General features: G+C 36.5%; 1 protein-coding gene across 1 annotated transcript in view; it reads right to left on the bottom strand.

Annotated features, from left to right (window-relative positions):
* Positions 1-9,054: 9,054 nt before the first annotated feature.
* LOC124276203 (potassium channel subfamily T member 2-like) overlaps positions 9,055-19,239 on the bottom strand; it is an 80,996-nt gene continuing 70,811 nt past the window's right edge. The window contains 7 exon segments of the mRNA XM_046711861.1: positions 9,055-11,808; positions 13,281-13,365; positions 14,220-14,379; positions 14,975-15,124; positions 16,235-16,318; positions 17,602-17,706; positions 18,658-18,769. Of these exon segments, the coding sequence (XP_046567817.1) occupies positions 11,556-11,808; positions 13,281-13,365; positions 14,220-14,379; positions 14,975-15,124; positions 16,235-16,318; positions 17,602-17,706; positions 18,658-18,769 (949 nt within the window). The 3' untranslated portion in view covers positions 9,055-11,555.

Genomic DNA, 19,239 nt, shown 5'->3' with positions numbered 1-19,239 from the left:
CTTCTAAACACGTTACAACGAGAATGCCCCTGCACACACTTCACCTGGCACTATACTATGGAATCCGAGAAGGGACATTGTCGCTATGTCGCCCTCTCAAAAACAAGTAAAGTGAGGCAAAATATACCAAAACGCAACACGCGACATTTCGCCGATTTGTCGCATTGACGCGATGTCGCGGGTCGCGTTTTGAATAAAAAATTTCTATTCCTCCAAAAGGCGACACGCGACATAGCGACAATTTTCAAGGTCAAAATATGTCGCGATGGAGCGTGTCGCGTTTTGGTTAATTTTGCTTGTATTTGAGAGGGCGACAATGCGACAACGCGACAATGTCCCTTCCAGGGTTCCATACTATACCGTGTTAGGAACACGGTGCGGCGTTAAACATTAAGCACACAGACTGTCAGGAACACAGATCAAAATACATTTCCATACCCCAAGCTCGTCATAATGGAGGACTTTACTTGTCTGTATGTGTCCTTGCTCCAGCTTTAATCACTGGTTTGTTTGGCATCGAATCGATTATTTTCAGGCAGTCTTGATCAAGCATTGATTGCTAACGACGGCGTTGAACAACATTCATTCTCTCATCTGGTTGTTGGGCGATGGGATAGCCTTAATCATTTGATAACAAATCACATCAGTTGCATGCTTTTATCTAAATACACAACCGATACATCACCTTCGTAGCGTGAATCGAGGCTAACTCCATTCCATTTAGTATTTCAGTTCTGTATGTTAATGTATTAGTTGCGTGGATATATATGCTGGCCAGAGGTAATGCAGTACGTGCAGTGTTTGACTATTCAGCGTTTCGTTTTCAATGCAACTCTGAAGCTCGACATCGCTTTCCTATTCGAGAAGCTCGATCCACAAAGCGTTCGGAGCACAACGTCATTCGTAAGACTATAATAAACTATATAGTTACGGCAGCTCGTAACACTACGGGGCGGCGGTGTAGCCTAGTGGTTAAAGCGTTCGCTCGCCACGCCGACGTCCGGGGTGCTATTCCCCACATGGGTACAATGTGTGAAGTCTATTTCTGGTGTCCCCGTCATCATATTGCTGGAATATTGCTAAAAGCAGTGTGAAGTGAATTAATTTCTGAGTGTTTAGTTTCCGTTTTCCCTTGATTAATCTGGTGCAATCCAACCAGATGGTAATCACGACAAATTGAAGCTCACTCAACTCTCGGAGTCTGTTTCTCAGATGTTATTACTCTGTACACGCGGCTGTCGATCTCTATTTGACCCGTGAAGATCAGGGTCTTCAACAACCCATGCTTGTCGTAAGAGGCGGCTAACGGATCGGGTGGTCAGGCTCGCTGACATGTCATAGCTTCCCAATTTCGTAGGTCGATACTGATGCTGTTGATCACCAGATTGTCAGGTCCAGACTCCATTATTTTACTGCCGCCATATAGCTATAATATTGCTGAGTGGGGCGTCAACTATACTGAACCGCAAAAGAAACTCCACCTTTCAAATCAAAATGCAAACTTTTGTTCTTACAAGGTGGTGTTTTTATTATGATTGTACCATTTTGTTAACATTTTGTTTAATCCAAATTGACAGCTATTACCAACACCAGTTTGTTTTCTGATGATTTACAGACCACCATTATATAGCTGGAATATTGCTGAGTGTAGGATTATATAACAAACAAACAAGGCAGGTCTCGGAATTACACAACTTAGGTAAACCAATAAACACTGGTATGGTGGCATCAAATCTAGCCACATAATCAGAGCAAAGCAGCATTCTACACCAATATAATAGAATATACAAGCACTAAGATCACAGAGCAACCCATACCCCTAGGGGTCAGGGAAGAGCAGGGCTGTCACATGAAACACTGAACAAAGACAAAATTGTGAATATTTATTGATCACATTAAAATATTACAAAAATATTGAGAGTTACTTCGATTCTCTGAAACTTTATGCATAGTCTCATGGAACAGTCTCATTCAGACAACACAACCCTCTCTGAACTTTATATCAGCAGTACAGGCCACATATCCACTAAGAAACACATCATCCACTTAATAGCCTACTTAAAGCAAGTTTATTTTAATTCAAGATATCTCTCCTCCTTTTCATTAATATCCCATTAGTAAAATGACATTAATTTACTTTCTATTAATCTATGAATTATTTCATAAGAAAACTATTGATAAAGTTTAAAATGTCTTAACAAATCAATATTTAAAATAACATAAGAATTTAACTAATATTTGTATTAGCAATCAATTGATACATAATACATAAAGACTAACCTTGACCTACTTCTTTTATGTCAATTCAACCTTATTAATACAGAAAAATGTCTTAACAAATCAATATTTAAAATAATATAAGAATTTAACTAATATTTGTATTAGCAATCAATTGATACATAATACATAAAGACTAACCTTGACTTGTTCTTTCATGTCAATTCAACCTTATTAATACAGAAAAATGTTTCTCCTACCAAATGTTCAAATGCGTTTCGAATGAGAAAATTAATGTGGACATTTAATGTTTACTCTGATATGTAATCAAACAACATTTCTATCTATAGTTTTATTAGGGCATACATAAATATAACTAGGGTTGTCCTCATGGACAACTGCAGTAAAAAAACTAAGGATAATTATCAGCTGATGGGTGAGAGATATGTCATACTGATTAATGCATATTAACAAGGAAAATCAATAATGTATTCAGATTACATATAAAATAACAGCCATGAACGTTGGGGAAATACAATACTGGAAGCCCTCATAACATTATTTATCTCTGATCTTAGGATAATTGAATGGATGTGGAACTATGTATTGTACTATGGTCCAACAAAACTATTAATGTTTAATGATGTCAAGGGCTGGCTGGTTTCTGAATAGCAATACTAGTATGCTGAAATATGATGTTATTCACATGTGATTTCTTATCACATAAAAGCATACTGACATGAAAATAATGGTGGATCAATCAATGATAGAAAATATTGTGAAGAAATACTATTTCTTTACAACAAGTGTCAGGAAAATACATTTTAGAAAGACAATGTTTGGGAATGGTTGATGAAGGATAAAACATCTGATCAATGCAAGTCGAAGAAATTAGTTTCAAACTGATTATTAATGCATATCTTGTGATATGATACATTTATTTTGCAAACTATATTTATCAGTGAAGCAACTTTATCAATTTTTCACCTGTCAGCATGTTAAGGCCACACCAATTTTATTTCTTGTCTTACGGATTCTGTCCTCAGAAAACCTAAAGGCAGGAGGGAAAAACAATAAGAATAAAATCACCGTCAAAGTAATATTCCTTCTAAATACTCAAAGTATTTTACTTTTGGCCATTTATGAAGTGTATATGGGGCAAAAAAAAATCTAAAAAAATGTTTTCTTGTAAGTTTACATTTTGGGCCAATAAAAACATTAGGATTTTTTTTTTTTGAGCGGGGAAAATTAATTAATATTTTTTCTTATTCTTGAAATAATATGACAGGCGGATCCGTAAAAAAAAAAAAAATTGGTCTGGCCGAAGGGCAAATATGCAAATTTTATCTTAACTAAGCTTTAACATTAAACTAGTAATTTCAAATGTGTTGCTTCTGTTTAAGGGAAGTAAGAAAATAATGAATTTTGGTTAAGAAGACTATGACCTTTCTGTCCAAATATCTGTCAGATACTGAATAATAAGGACCTGGGCCTAGAACAATTAGATATATAACAATGGGGGCTTGTTTACAATAATCACAGACATATCCTTAACTTATTTCCAGGTCATTACTTAAACAAACAAATTGCCACCAAACACATCATATCAATAGCAAATACATCATTGACAATAATAGCATACATATCAATAATCTTCAATTTCAACACAAAACTGATCAACTAAGAACAACATTGTGTGGTTTTAATCACAAAAAAACAAGCTATGTTAGCATGGCAGTAAATCTATTGATTAACAGAATCTGACTACATTTTTGCATGCACCAATAGTGAAAATGAACAAATACCACCTGTCTGACAGCTAGGCTACAAGTCCCTGATCACATCAAGTAAATGTTTTGTGTTTTCTTCATCATCACTGATGGCAGTGTCTGGTAAAACACATTTACACATGACACCATTTTGATTAATTCTGCATCAACAAAGCCGATGATATGTATCAGTTTAATAGCATCTGGGTGCCCTTGTACAAATGACTTAAGATCAAAGGTGATCATAACTCGCATACCTAAACATGGAGTTACAGCAGCTGCAGAGTAAAAGATGCTTTGTACAATGGCACCCAGGTCTTTCCCCTCAATGTAGTGCTCAACTTCTGATAGGGATGGCTGTACAACAAGAACTAATTAACAAAATGTCCCTATCAAAAGTTGAATGGTATACATAAAACAACCTTTTTCCATCCTCTATCGGAGATCATAGGGTACTACGCTTACTATATTTGGGATAATAAGTATAAAGTTTAACTGTGTGACCTACTCTACAAATAATGGTGTACAGTAAATTAATTGATTGTCTGATCAGTGTCTTGAGAGAAAACACTTCTATCAGGTAGTATCCCCACTAAGGCCACAAGAAAGTAATTATTAGATTTTTATTTTGGATGTGAAGAAGTAGGCAATTATTTTATTAAAACAAGCTGTTCAAGGGGTCTTTATTATTGGTCCATTGCACTGATGTCTGGACTCTCAGGGCGTAATTAATTATTCTACCATGGCTTCAGTAAATACTGGATTGTGATTAGTTAATCAAAGTCATTCAGAGGTATATAATCATGTTATATACCTCTGATTTTCAAACATAGTATGTATTTTTTTTCAAATCTTAATAACGCGGTTATGGTAGAATGGAGATAAACGTACTGTGAAAATCAGAGGTATATAACAAAATTATCATAGCTCTACATTCTTTATTTAAAAGCTCACGCTACGCATTTGTATTTAAATCAAATTTAGAGCTATTATAATTTTATTATATACCTCTGATTTTCCAACACAGTATGTTTATCTCCTAAAGACCGAAGAAGGCAACTTGCACAGCTAATGGCTTCATCTGTAGTTGCATGGGAACGTGAGTGAGTGAGTGAGTCTAGTTTTACGCTGCTTTTAGCAATATTCCAGCAATATCACGGCGAGGGACACCAGAAATGGGTACACATTGTACCCATGTGGGGAATCGAACCCGGGTCTCCTTCATGACAAGAAAACACTTTAACCACTTGGCTACCCCTCAGTTAAATGATGTGAGACTGGGGGTTTCAGACTCAGGTGGAAATAGAACATATAATAATTAATTAATTATGGCCTGATACAAAGTACATGTATTAGACACAAGTCTATACATGGAAAATAGTTATGCTACATTTTAATCAACATATACTAAAAAAATATGCCCATACAATGAACAATTAATAATAATAAATAAAAAAGTTCAAACTATATTTACATGTTCCTCATTACTTATAACCATGACAACATGTTTGATTAGTGTGACATATAAACTGCCTTGTGGTGCAAGATCATAGCCATCCTCGATAATCTCCAGGGTATACGTTACAATCACTCTCCACTATAGCCTGGATGCGTCCACGGCTTGGGGCGATGATTTTATTACCTCCCTTGGCTGGATTTTTATCCAATCAGGTGCCTACGCTGGGAAGTTGAGCGTACCAATCACAACTCACTTTCGCTTTTTAAATTATCTAACCGTTTAAACTTGGGAACACAATTGATGCAAGTCTTTATTATTTCCCAAAAAATCTGAGTGGCACTGGAAACAAACCATCGCGACTGCAACGCTATCCTTGTTGAGACTGGCAAGCTCGGTTGTAACGGCGGCTTAGCTGATTGGCTACTGTGAGAATGCGGAGCCAGCCAAGGGAGGTAATTACATCATTGTCCCAAGCCGTGGATGCATCCAGGATATAGTGGAGAGTGATCGTAACGTATACCCTGGAGATTATCGAGAATGATTCATAGCATGCCTTGGTGCAAATTCATAGCATGCTTTACCCCAGGGCAACATGGTGGGTGGATCAGGGCACCGGGCTCCGAGCAGCCTTGGGCCCTGTCTCAGAAACCAATCTTAGAGTTAAGACAAGACTAAGTCTGATTTTGTAGAGCACTGAGATCACTGTGTGGAACAAGGCTCTAGGCACCATTGTACAATACAACCTTAGCTATGAGTGTTGCAGGTCTGTGGTGAGGTACTGGAGTTACGATCATCTTATATCTGACTGCATTTGTTCAAATGTTTGTTATTTTGATGAAAAATCATTAAAACCATCATACATAGATCTAACAAATTGTCTTTACATGTAAGTCTCTGGATAGGCTTGTGTTACAACCTAGCTACATTGTATATACTCTGATATGGCTTCAGATCGGTTGGTTTTATCTGATTACACATAAAAAGTTACACTGCATTAAGTACATTCATTAAACTTGTCTCTGATGTGCAAGGCTCTTATCATTACCTTGTTTCAACTTACAACTGCACCCAGACAGCACATATACTCAGCCAATCAGGTGCTTGGCTTGGAAGCAAAAACAATCAGATGTTAATTATCAGCCAATCAGATGCTTGGAAAACATTCTACACCAATCAGGTGGTAAAATCAACCAATCAGAAACTTCTAAATTTTGACCCAGTCAGATGCCAATAATCATCCAATCAGTAGCTTTGTATTGATTCTAGACTAATCAAGCTCAGACAATAAAAGCTACTCTGACATCAGTTGCTGATGTTAGCACTGAATGTTGATAATGACATTCAAGGTAGATAATTACTTCACTTCCCTCACTGCAGCATATGCACTGAACACATGCTAAAATACATGCTCACATTTGAAAAAGAAAATATCCAATATTCCTATCTGATATAACACTATAGAGAGACTCGATTATTTTCAATTACTTTAAAATTGTGAGATTCACAGATCCAATTTCAAACTCAATAGGGCCAGACCAATTTTATTTCTTGTTTTACAGATTTTTGTCCTCAGAAAACCAAAAGGAAGGAGGGTAAAAAAATAAAAAATAAAATCACTACTCAAAATAATTTTCCTTTTAAATACTAAAAGTATTTTACTTTTGGCAATTTATGAAGTTTATATGGGGCAAAAAACAATTTTAAAAAACCTAATTTTTTTTGGAAGTTTACATTTTTGGCCAATAAAAACATGAGGATTTTATTTTTTGAGAGGGGAAAATTAATTTGTATTTTTTTTTCTTATTCTTGAAAAAATACGACCGGCGGATCCATAAAACAAGAAATAAAATTGGTCTGGCCTAGAATAGAATTATAAAAAAAACATCCATTCATGCACACTTAAGAGTTTACACCTGAAATAAATACTTCTTAGATCAATCAATGGTAATGTATTACTGACAATTGTCAGAGGTAAAAAAATAGTACAAAAGTGCAACAAGTCTTTTTCAGATGACACAACACTTCAGTAAGACATACTGAACGCCCAACAGATCAAGACCAGCTGAATATAAGGTATGGCAAGGTAAGCATCTGGTATTATGCTGATGAAAAGTTAAACATCAAATGCATATCAATGTCAATCACCATCAGATCTCTAACACGCATGATCCATAAAACGGAATGACATTTAAGAAAGACTGCTATACAGGAATGATATTATTCAATATATAGACATTACTAACAATCTTTGGAATAAAAATATTTGGAATTATTGGTTATCACAGGCAAAATATCAAGCAAAAATTGTCAAAAACACCCATTTCCTCTTTCAGGGTGTGGAAGCTGATTCTTCACAACCTGGCAGACATTTTAGGAAACATATAACAAAGATTGTTTGTTTTAAAATCAGTTTACAGATCAGCCAAACATAAAAATATTACAAAGTAAACAACTTTAATCTGCAATACAAACTTATTGGCTGATCTAAACGACATATACAAAACGGTCAATGACAGAATCAGACAATTTTTGTCCACATCTGATTTGACCTGGTCCTGTTTTTCCATGTATGAAAGGGAGGTTACTCTTAATCTGCACTCTCTAACTCTATTATGCATACATGACTAAACTGCAAGACTAGAAAACCAGACCAACAATACCTAGTAACTATTTTAAGAACACAAATATGCCTGAATTTACCTAAATGAGAACTTAAAAAAACAAATTTATAAACAATGTATAAAAACGTCTGGCCTAACGATAAGCTGCATAAGGGGCCGTGAGAAGTTGATACACTTGTCTACAAACTGTACCACGCAAATTAAACACTCGTGGTTCGTCAAAACAGTTGCACAATAAAGTGGAAAACATTCATAACTGCCAGCACTAGATATTCTACAAAACTACAATACACGTACAGAATATACATATTGATCACTGATCCCCAAATGTTATACCATTGAGATTCAACATAACATAGGGAAATACTATGAAATAAATACTGAATGTGAGATTCATGCAGTATGCAGATAAAACTATGAGTGACATTTGCAGAAATTTCAAGGACCAAAATTTGGTCACAGTTATTAGCAAGTGGGTACTGGAACATAATTAAAGCCATTCCTTCACATAAACACCAAAGTTACGATGACATAGCACTGAAATATTTAAAGAATTGTTTTACTAATTTCTTTCAACTGTACTTACATTCTTTACATACAGGAATATTGTATTTATCAGCTTAAAACGAGCACCATGAAATCATTAACATTTACCATCAAAGCCAACCATCATCAAATTGAGAATTGTATTGAGAGAGTATTTTTTCATAAACAATCAGATCAATATGCCATTAACAATATATACAAACACAAATGCTATCTATATGAAATGACAACTGGCCAGTGTACTTCCAGCAGAGTAATCTCCCTTGGTTGCACTAGTGGGATTTCAAATTACATTACTGGGCTTCTCTATTCCATCATTGGTATGTTTGTGTGTAATCCTTCTTATGGTAAAAACACATGAGGAAATAACCAAGGCTGATATTCTGGTTAGGACTGGAAGAAAGATGGATCGGGTTTTTTTCATATTAAGTACATCTACTGATTCACCTGCTTCAGACGATTGATTGAAGAAACTATTTGGAAGAAGACTAGATACTATTCTATTTTGAGGAATGATGTATATAGTCATACAGTGGAAGCACCAAAATGATTCTGTGCAGGAATGGAACAATGGTAAGAACCCTATTCTGTAAATAATGTGTATGGAATGATTGCTGCAACAGCTGGTGACAGTTCTTGCTACCAGTCAGTTTCGGAAGAGTTATTGATGCAGAACTCTGGCTACAAGTCTGTTAATTTAGATAAGAGGAATGATTGATAATTGAAAGAACATGGTTGCCATCTTGGAGGAATGGTGAATGCACATATTGGGCAGAAACTGGATTGTTTCTGTTTACCAGGCATTAAGTCGGAAAGCACACACAAAAATCATCATCATCATCATCATCATCATCATCATCATCATCATCATCATCATCAAAATATTTACTAACTCGAGAATTGTTACAAAGCAACCATTTCATTTCTTGCATTGGAGGAAATATAGAGTGATATGAACCCTGACTTCTAAGCTGTTTATTAATCTGTCTATCAAAATGAATAATGGTTTATGCAATTAGAGGGAAGAAGACCCTCAGTTACTGATTTGTACATTGTTTGGGGCAATGGCTGATGAAACCATATGGAAGAAACAGGTACTGGTCTGATTATTGTTTTAATGGAATGCTGGCCACAACCACGAAGGATGTCTTGCTATCAAATCAGACATAATACCATTGCTATCAAATCAGACATAATACCATTGCTATGAAATCAGACATAATACCATTGCTATCAAATCAGACATAATACCATTGCTATCATATCAGACATAATACCATTGCTATCAAATCAGACATAATACCATTGCTATCAAATCAGACATAATACCATTGCTATCAAATCAGACATAATACCATTGCTATCATATCAGACATAATACCATTGCTATCAAATCAGACATAACGCCATTGCTATCAAATCAGACATAATACCATTGCTATCAAATCAGACATAATACCATTGCTATCAAATCAGACATAATACCATTGCTATCAAATCAGACATAACACCATTGCTATCAAATCAGACATAATACCATTGCTATCAAATCAGACATAATACCATTGCTATCAAATCAGACATAATAACATTGTGGTTATCTGTCAGAAGACTTGATTCAGTGGTACTCGAGGAAACTTCAGCCATGTAGACAGCAGTTCATCTATCCAACTGTTCCCAGAGAAACTAAAGACTAGTGTATTTCAAATGACATCGACATTTTGTTTACAATAGCAAAAAACATTTGTTTGAGTATTCAAATGTATATACATGTAATTCTCTCTTGATGTTTCAAATGTGCACATAAAAAAACAATGAATTCAACAAACTCAACAAAATACTTGAACACCAAGTATCAAGAATATGTAGAAACTATTTCTCTACCACTAACGTTTTCAAATAAACCTTCTACAAATGGGCACATCCTGAAAATAGATTGGCGATGGAATACAACATGAAACTGATGGTGCCTGCACAGGACGCATCTGGAATCTCTCATCAGATGCTGGGCTGGAACTAGTCCAGGTTCCAGATATGAATTTATCGGATATCCAATATATACAGCATCTAAAAATTGGTCTTCCTCATCCATTCCGAAAGAACAAATACCATGGATATAAATGCTTATAAATGTTTCATTTGAGTTTTTCATTTGTTTAAAGTAATGTGTGACAAAATTTACATGTTATTACAATAACAAAAGACTATTTTAATCAGATGCATGTACGCACGTGAACATCAGCTGTTCCCACAATAAAAGCATCATCTCTGTGAATCCAATTTCCACACTATGAGCACTACACATATCTAATCTCATTGCACACAATCCATGGTCATCAGCGTGACTGTATTGACATGATTTAACAAAACTGAGAAAAGTTTCATAAATTAAAATTTCTTCATCTTTGATCATGATTGTATAATAAAACTTCACAGTTTAAAAAACAATAACATCTTACTGACTCTAACACAACTTCCTCTGTGTTTCCATGAAGCAGGTGGCCACTACAATATGGACGTCCTCATAATATTTCTTTCATATTTAGGAACTTTCCATTTTACCTTGAGGAATATTTCTTTTCACACTTAGAGATAGCAAATGGAGATATCAAATGATCGAAAGTCAGGTTTTAGAGCATTTGAGAAATCAGTGTAAACTTTTAAAATGACAATCTGTGATCTAAGGTAACAAAAAGAAAGTTTACACATCCAGACATCACCTTTAGATCTGTAGTTCATCCATCAGCTCAAAGTTTGGTCAAATATAATGTACAATCCTCGTACAAAGGAGATCATTAGTTGTATAATGTAAGGTACAAAGGTTTCACTCTGATGTCAACATCAGCATCTTGATCCTGACATGTAGACACAAGGATCATATTGTTCATGCAGATGTCAACCTCGACTGACGATAGTTCTGCCTTTACAGAAACAGGAACATTATCACTCCTTTTCAGGCACTTGAGATTCTGATTTTGATCGGGATCGATAATCACTGGGTCGTAATCCATTTGGCTTCCGATTTTCCGTGTTGGCATTTAGATTCCAGCTGACCCGAGTCTGGGATGTCCGGGCTAGAGGTGGTGTGGACACAGAGTTTACTGTGAAGTTCGAATGTTTAGCTGAGACATTTCTCTGGGTCTTTGATCTCTGTTTGCTTGGGACGGCCATCATGGTACTTGGTTGTATCACATAACTGTACAGGAGAAAGGAAAGGAACATCTTTTAGAACCTCACTAATCGGTAGCTTAATCATATTGACGTGAGTCTATACACCTGGGAGCAAATTGGGAAGCCTTCTGGTTCGAGAGAATGAGTGAGTGAGTTTAGTTTAACGCTGCTTGGTTTATTGTTCAACGCCCAGCTCAGAAATATTCCAGCTATATAGCGGTGGTCTGTAAATAATCAAGTCTGGACTAGACAATCCAGTGATCAAAAGTATGAGCATCGATCTATGCAATTGGGATATGATGACATGTGTCAACCAAGTCAGCAAGACATGTCATCGTATCCCAATTGCGTATATCGATGCTCATGATGTTGATCACTGATTTGTCTGGTCTAGACATGATTATTTATGCTGCTTAAGCAAAATTCGAGCCTTATAACGGAGGGGGATGTCAGTAATGGGCTTCACACATTGTGCCCATATGGGGTATTACCGGTAAATGTATTATAATTGCCTCTGGTGTGACGCAGTCGGGGATAGAAACATCGAGGCTCTCTCACAAAATGATACTTGGATACATGGAGGGTGCAACTGATGGCTAGCATCCCTCACCATGCTCACTACTCAGCCATTTATTAGCCAACAGGGTTTCCTTAAAATAATACAGAGGCCCAGATAAGCTGCCTTATCCGGGTAAAATACGCATAGAAAATTTCCAATTACGCATTGAAAAATAATTGTTGCGTACCAATTACACATTTAAAATGTTAGATACACAAAAAGTTTAAAACAAATGCGTACGGAATATATTTATAAAAATCGCTTGCGTAATGAAAAAGACATTAATTGCTATCAAGTTGTACTGTTAGTATAGGACAAGGGTTGTACTATAGGACAAGTGTTGTACTGTCAATATAGGACAAGTGTTGTACTGTCAGTATAGGACAAGTGTTGTACTGTCAGTATAGGACAAGTGTTGTACTGTCAGTATAGGACAAGTGTTGTACTGTCAGTATAGGATCAGTGATGTTTTATGAAATCATTTCCATTATATTTAAGTTGGTTTTGATTAGGTATGATATAAGGCAGGACATACCTGCTTAGTAAACTTACTCAATGACATATATACTTAGGTGAGTAAAATGACTGAAATACGCACATATTTGAAAGCAGTGGGTAACAGAAAATGAAATACCCACTCAACATTCATAATACCCACTCCAAAAAATTACAGTGGGTACAGTACCCACATGAGCTAAATCTTATCTGGAGCTCTGATAATATGTCATTATTAACAAGATTAATGTTGGTTTGGATTGCAGAATACCATTTCTTCTTTCTAATATATCCTATTTACCAAAAGGGAACATATGTGAATCACAATCTCTAATCATAGATAATCATAGTCTAGATATTCTTTTTACAAATGGTGGACTTATATGCTCAGGACTGGTCTATTACACTTAAAAAATTATCTATTAGGTGAAAAATAAACTTACATCATATCTCCATTTTTCAATTTCCTCTTGGGAGAGGGGTTCACAATCACATAGGACAGCAAGCTATCTTGTTCTTTGGCTGAACCTGTTCAAGTAAGATTATTCCATGAATGACAGGGTTTGACAACAAACGAACATTCACATTAACAACTGTAGCTGTGAAGGCTGTTAACCTTCAGTAGATCTCTAGAATATAATTTTTTTACTATAAACAGTGATGTTATGAAAGTGCCAGTTTATATTTAAATTGTATTTCATGTAATTTTTTAACAGTTAAACCAATGCAAATACATGTCAATAAGGGACCGTTCACAATTTATGGCCATGAATTGATTGATGATGATTTTTATGGAGAAGAATGTACAATGTGAATGACCCCCCTTATAATTTATGTACAAAGTAAGTGTCCCCCCTGCGTGTCATGTACAAAATCAATGATCCCCCCTCCCCCTTCCAATATTTTTTAAGCATAATTTCTAAATATTTTTATGCACAAAATTGCTGACCCCCATAGAAACATTTGTACAAAATTGCTGACCCACCCTACCTTCCCAGGACAAAATGGGTGACCCCTCTTAAAATCATCATCAACCCCCCCTAGCCATAAATTATGAACGGTCCCTAATCAACTTATTGAGAAACTATATCAAGTATAACATGGCTGAACTTTGAGAAATCATTGGAAGCTGTTGATTCCAGACATAGAATTCTCTCACACTTTCATGAGTTATTGACTCTACTTCTGGAATCAACAGATTATCACTATTTCTCCATTACCTACTCTTGGAATTACCATATTAAGGTTTCTCGTGGAATAAAATTCAAAGGGAGATAACCCTTCCAGCACTAGATAAAAACATTACATGAGAACATTTTGCCATTGGAATATCAAAGACAACTCTGTCAACACTAAACTAAAAAAGCTTCCAGTCATCTTACTCTGCTTGTCCGTAATGTTGAGACTCTTCATTCTGCTGTTGATGAGATCTCGAGCCTCGTTCTGATCCGTGTCGGTGAAGTACATCCGACTGGCGATAGACTGTTTATACTTCATCGGGCCTCGTGGTTGCCTTGGTTTACTGATGTTATTGTTCATACTCTGTAAAATAGGTACATAAATGTTAGTCCAAATTACTTCTGAAGCCTAGAAAAACCAAACTTCTTCTCTGCAAGAGATACAACGCTGTCATGCAGGGCGCAGATCCTCAATATCCAGAGAATGTGAGCTAATTGTGACTAGTTGAGGAGCAATGTGCTGAATACAAAACTAAGAGTGAGTGAATATGGTTTTATGCCACTTTTAGTAATATTCCAGCAAAATCAAAGCAGGGGACACCAGAAATGGGCTTCACTCATTATGGGAATCAAACCTGAGTCTTCAGTGTGGCAAGCGAAAGCTTTAACCACTAGGATACTCGTTTGCCCCCATAACATGACATAAACATAAGAGACAATATTGACTAACTTTATGGATATCAACTTCTTATATTGCGTGAGTGTGACGATGTATCAAAACATCGCAATCACGAAATAAAAGAAGTTGTTATCCTTAAAGTTGTCAATATGGTACTCCCCAATGTCTAAAATGCCACTCAAAGAAGTTATATCTAGAGATGTTTCTGGAACAGTCTCTAGTGTTTCTAACAGGTGAGTAGTTGTGAGCGGTAGTGTAGATGATAACAGCAAGACCTTACCCTGAGGTCTGGGTCCGAGGACACAACAGGCGTGGGTCGTTTCTCGGAGCGGTAGATGGCGATGGGGATCTCCCCTGTGGTGGAACACAGCCCCTGATACAGATCCCCGTAGGTGGGGAACTGAGCTAATGTGGCCCTCCGGACCCTCACCTGTAACACAGTCATATCACCTTCTTAACTTGGACTTGGATGCTGATGCTAACAAAGTCTTCAGCTTTAACTGAATTTCAGTTACATACTATATTTGCTATAAAAATCACCTTAAACACCACAAAAATTCAAATGTTGGACTCTTATAAAAGCATTGTAAGTGAACTTCATTGTCAGTGATCAAGCACAGGTAAACAACCTTAGTTCGAACATCATGCCAATAATTTTACTTTTGTTAGGTTGCGTCTCATCATAGTCAGGCACCTAATCGCCAGCACACGAAGTCAGCAATCTAACCCACTCAGCCACTGTGTCTTGCCCAGAAATGAAAGTCTGACACTTGTAGTCAAGATCACATAGCTTGTGTACCCCTCTGACGAGTGCCACGGAAGAAAGCTAGCAATGCACACAATGTCATTTTGAAAGTGGTCAAATGTACCAAATGTTATATTTGGGATTACACTTTCTCAGGAAAGTACAGATTCTAGTACATTTTGGGGTTGAGTCCCATGCAGGATTCGAACTTTCAGAGTTAACGACTCTAATCTCTTAGTATTAAATTGAACACATATGTTAAACAAGAATCATTGAGTGTAATAGCAGAAGCCAAATCATGAGATGAGTGATTCATTGTGCTTTAAGGGTGCTCTCAGTTATTGAGAATTGTTAGCCATAGTAACGCTGAAAGGGTCGTTGTCGGCACGGTTACTACAGATGTGTACCCTTGCCATAATCAGAATACAGAAATGTACCCTAGGACGATTCCATTCTGCATTGTGGAGTTTTCTTGATCGGAACTGTCATACTGTTGTATTAGATGCATTTGATTGCGTTATATAAGAGCATACACAGTAAAACGAATATTTCACTGTGCTCAACGTACACCACTCGCAATCAGCTGAACGGGAATGACTACATACGGTTTCGGTATTGGGTCGCGGAATATGGACTCGTCCGTCGTTTAGGGTACCGGGTACGTTTCTGTAGTTTGACTTTGTTTAGGGTACATGTCTGTATACAGAAACGTACCTGGGGTACATATCTGTAGTACCTGTGCCGACAACGACCCCTTCAGCCATATTGATATGATGGTCAAAGCTGGATACTTACACTGGAGAGATGGCCAGAGTTGTGTTGAGCGTCGATGCCAAGAAGCAATCGTACAAAGCTGATCAGGTAACCCTTCACAAACGTCTGGGGGAAAGAAAAGATGCAAAGATAGATTGCAAACATTTTACTGACACCTTCCTCTTATTCTTCTTCATGATCAATGAAATAGTAACGATTAATATTTTAAAAATTAAGATGAATAGAAAATTTAGAAAGGCTCTCATATTACAATAATAAGAAATGTAAACAGATCAAGGAAAGATTCAACATCCCATGCTGTTAGTCTCACTGTTTAGACTAAGGACGAGTTAGAGTTATCTCCCATGATTTCCCAAGCTACAAGCTCCATCACAGAGTGTGCAACCTTCACTGCAGGACGCCAAGAGTTCTAGTAAGGAGCTCACCTGAGATGACCGTCTGCTAGTGGAAGAAGGCACTCTGAGTTTTAAGGATATGCTCAGCAGGTGGGTATTTTATTTATCTACTAACTTAGTTTTCGAAGAAGAGAAACAGTTATGGTAATGTTACAATTTTACTTTTTGTAATTTGTGTGACATTGTTGGCAAATAGAATCAATAAATTTAGTTAATCGAGGATTAAGTTAGCTGAATATCTACCACATTATCTATCATTACTGCTTCTTATTCTTGTGTTCTGTAAAAGTGGTATTTTATTACTTTAATGCGTATCAGTATTGGGCTGTGTACAAATTACCTAAGAAATGTCACATACTGCTATACAAATCATACAATATATCTCCTTCCTGAGTGTAACTCTCCACTCCCAATGTGAAGATACCAAAGTTGGATCTACCACAGAAGGGAATAATAAAGCCACAGATCAGGCCCGATTTCTCGAAACAAACTTAAGTTTTTCTCAAATTTCAAACTGAGTTTGACAATTTGACACAGCTGAATTTTTAACTCAACTGCATTTTTTAAATAAAAAAGCCCAAACAACTTAAGTAATCTATCCACCAAACTCAAATTGTCTACTAAGTTTGAGTTTAATATTGATTTCAGTTTTTTCTGGAAAATGCATTTCCGGCGTTTTCTCAAATTTGAGTAAAAACTCTGACTTAAGTCAAAACTCAGACTTAAGTTTGTTTTGAGAAATCGGGGCCTGATCTGAACTCTGATTCAATCTTAAAGTTGCGTTTACTATTATTGTCTGGAATGCTGTCATCATAGATACATCGTGAACAAAATATGCGAAGTCTGAATTTTTGCTAGCTGTCAATCAAAGATGAGTCAGCATATTTGTTACATGTCAGTCATAGCTATGACATCAGAAGACAGTTTGTATGCCAGACTTGACATGTCATTGATGTCTTTGCTGGATATGTGAGAAGGTGAGTGCAGCTGTACCTGGTATAGAAGTCTGTCCAACATCCCTGCACTAAACACCTGCCCTGCAGCGAATGGGAGTCGGAACAGATGTGGCAAGTTGGAGCTGGTCCTCTCCTTCAGTTTCTGGGGAAAACAGTCAATGCTATCATGATAAGCATCAACTGAATTAAAATGAATTAAAATATCTTCAATTGTCACCCATAAAGCACAATACCTTGTTTAGAATTTTATAAGTAACAGCAATATTTTCACTGAATAGAAAGAAAAGGTCCCCATAAGACTCAAATGAAAAACAATTTTGTCAAAGTTTACATTAATTCCATACACTTCATATTGGCTATAGATAAGGATCAGTCATGTATGTTAATTGAGTTGCCTGCACTTGTAAAATGGTATCGTAAGAAGTATTGAGATATCCTAGTGTATCATTCAATCTTGTCCAAATCGAAGGCATAACCTTTGAAAATAGAAAATAGATCTATACATCTGACATTAAAAATACTGCATTTTAAGTGTTTCTGTTATGGTTTGGGAGACATATATAAAATATGTTTGATAACAAATAACATAAATATTTCAATCAAACTTTACACCAGATAGTCTCATAAACTATCAGTAAAGATTTTCCATTAAGTTTGTTTGATATACAGTGAGTGAGTTAGTTTAGTTTTACGCCGCTTTTAGCATTATTCCAGCAAAATCACGGCGGGGGACACCAGAATGGGTTTCACACATTGTACCCATGTGGGGAATTGAAGCTGGGTCTTCGGAGTGACGAACGAATGCTTTAACCACTGGGCTACCCCACCGCCCTGTTTGATATACAATGTACTGTCAATTGAAATTTATAGTCCATAAGTTAATGGTATTTTGAATAATTCATGCTATGAATTTGTGTTTTGTCAGCTACAAAAACAACTGCTTATCATAAATACATATATTATTATGAGTCAGTGACAATCTTCTACACCTGCAATGACAGATGTCTATAATACTCTTGAAATGTACCATAACTTATAGTTAGAATTAACCAGTACATAAAAATAACATTAAGTGAACTTGCGGAAGATGTACCTTTTCCAGCTTGGAGATCTCCTGAGAGTATACATCATGTGCCTGGAACAGCATGAAGCGCATGTTGGAAGCATCATTCAGCTCCGTGATTACATTGGTGCTGGGGAATAACCTGAAAAGTACCACAGTCTACCGTATTCTTTAACTACCACACAGGGCCAATAAATACTGAAAAACAAGAACATTGTTATGTTTTGGTTCCAGTCTCATGCTGCTCCACACTTAATCAGGTCACTGCTGAGATTTGGTATGGTTCGTCCACTTACACATACTTCTCAAAACAAGTTAAGGAGCACCTGGCATTACTGACTGTCTATTTTCACTATACTGACTGACTGAGTTTGGTTTTATGCCGCTTTTAGCAATATTCCAGCAACATCACGGCAGGGGACACCAGAAATGGGCTTCACACATTGTACCCATGTGGGGATTCGAACCCGGGTCTTCAGCGTGATGAGCCAACGCTTTAACCATTAGGCTACACCACCGCCCCAACTACTGAAGCTTCGAATATTGTACAACCCTGATAGGTATGAAGCTCTTCGAAATTTTCGCATAAGACTGCTCGATTTTATCTGAAAG

Source organism: Haliotis rubra, unplaced genomic scaffold (assembly GCF_003918875.1).
Source record: "Haliotis rubra isolate DU_JTF1 unplaced genomic scaffold, ASM391887v1 Scf207, whole genome shotgun sequence".
NCBI classification, from domain to species: Eukaryota; Metazoa; Mollusca; class Gastropoda; order Lepetellida; family Haliotidae; genus Haliotis; species Haliotis rubra.
The sequence above is the reverse complement of the archived record's forward strand: the minus strand, read 5'-3'. Positions and strand labels throughout refer to the sequence as shown.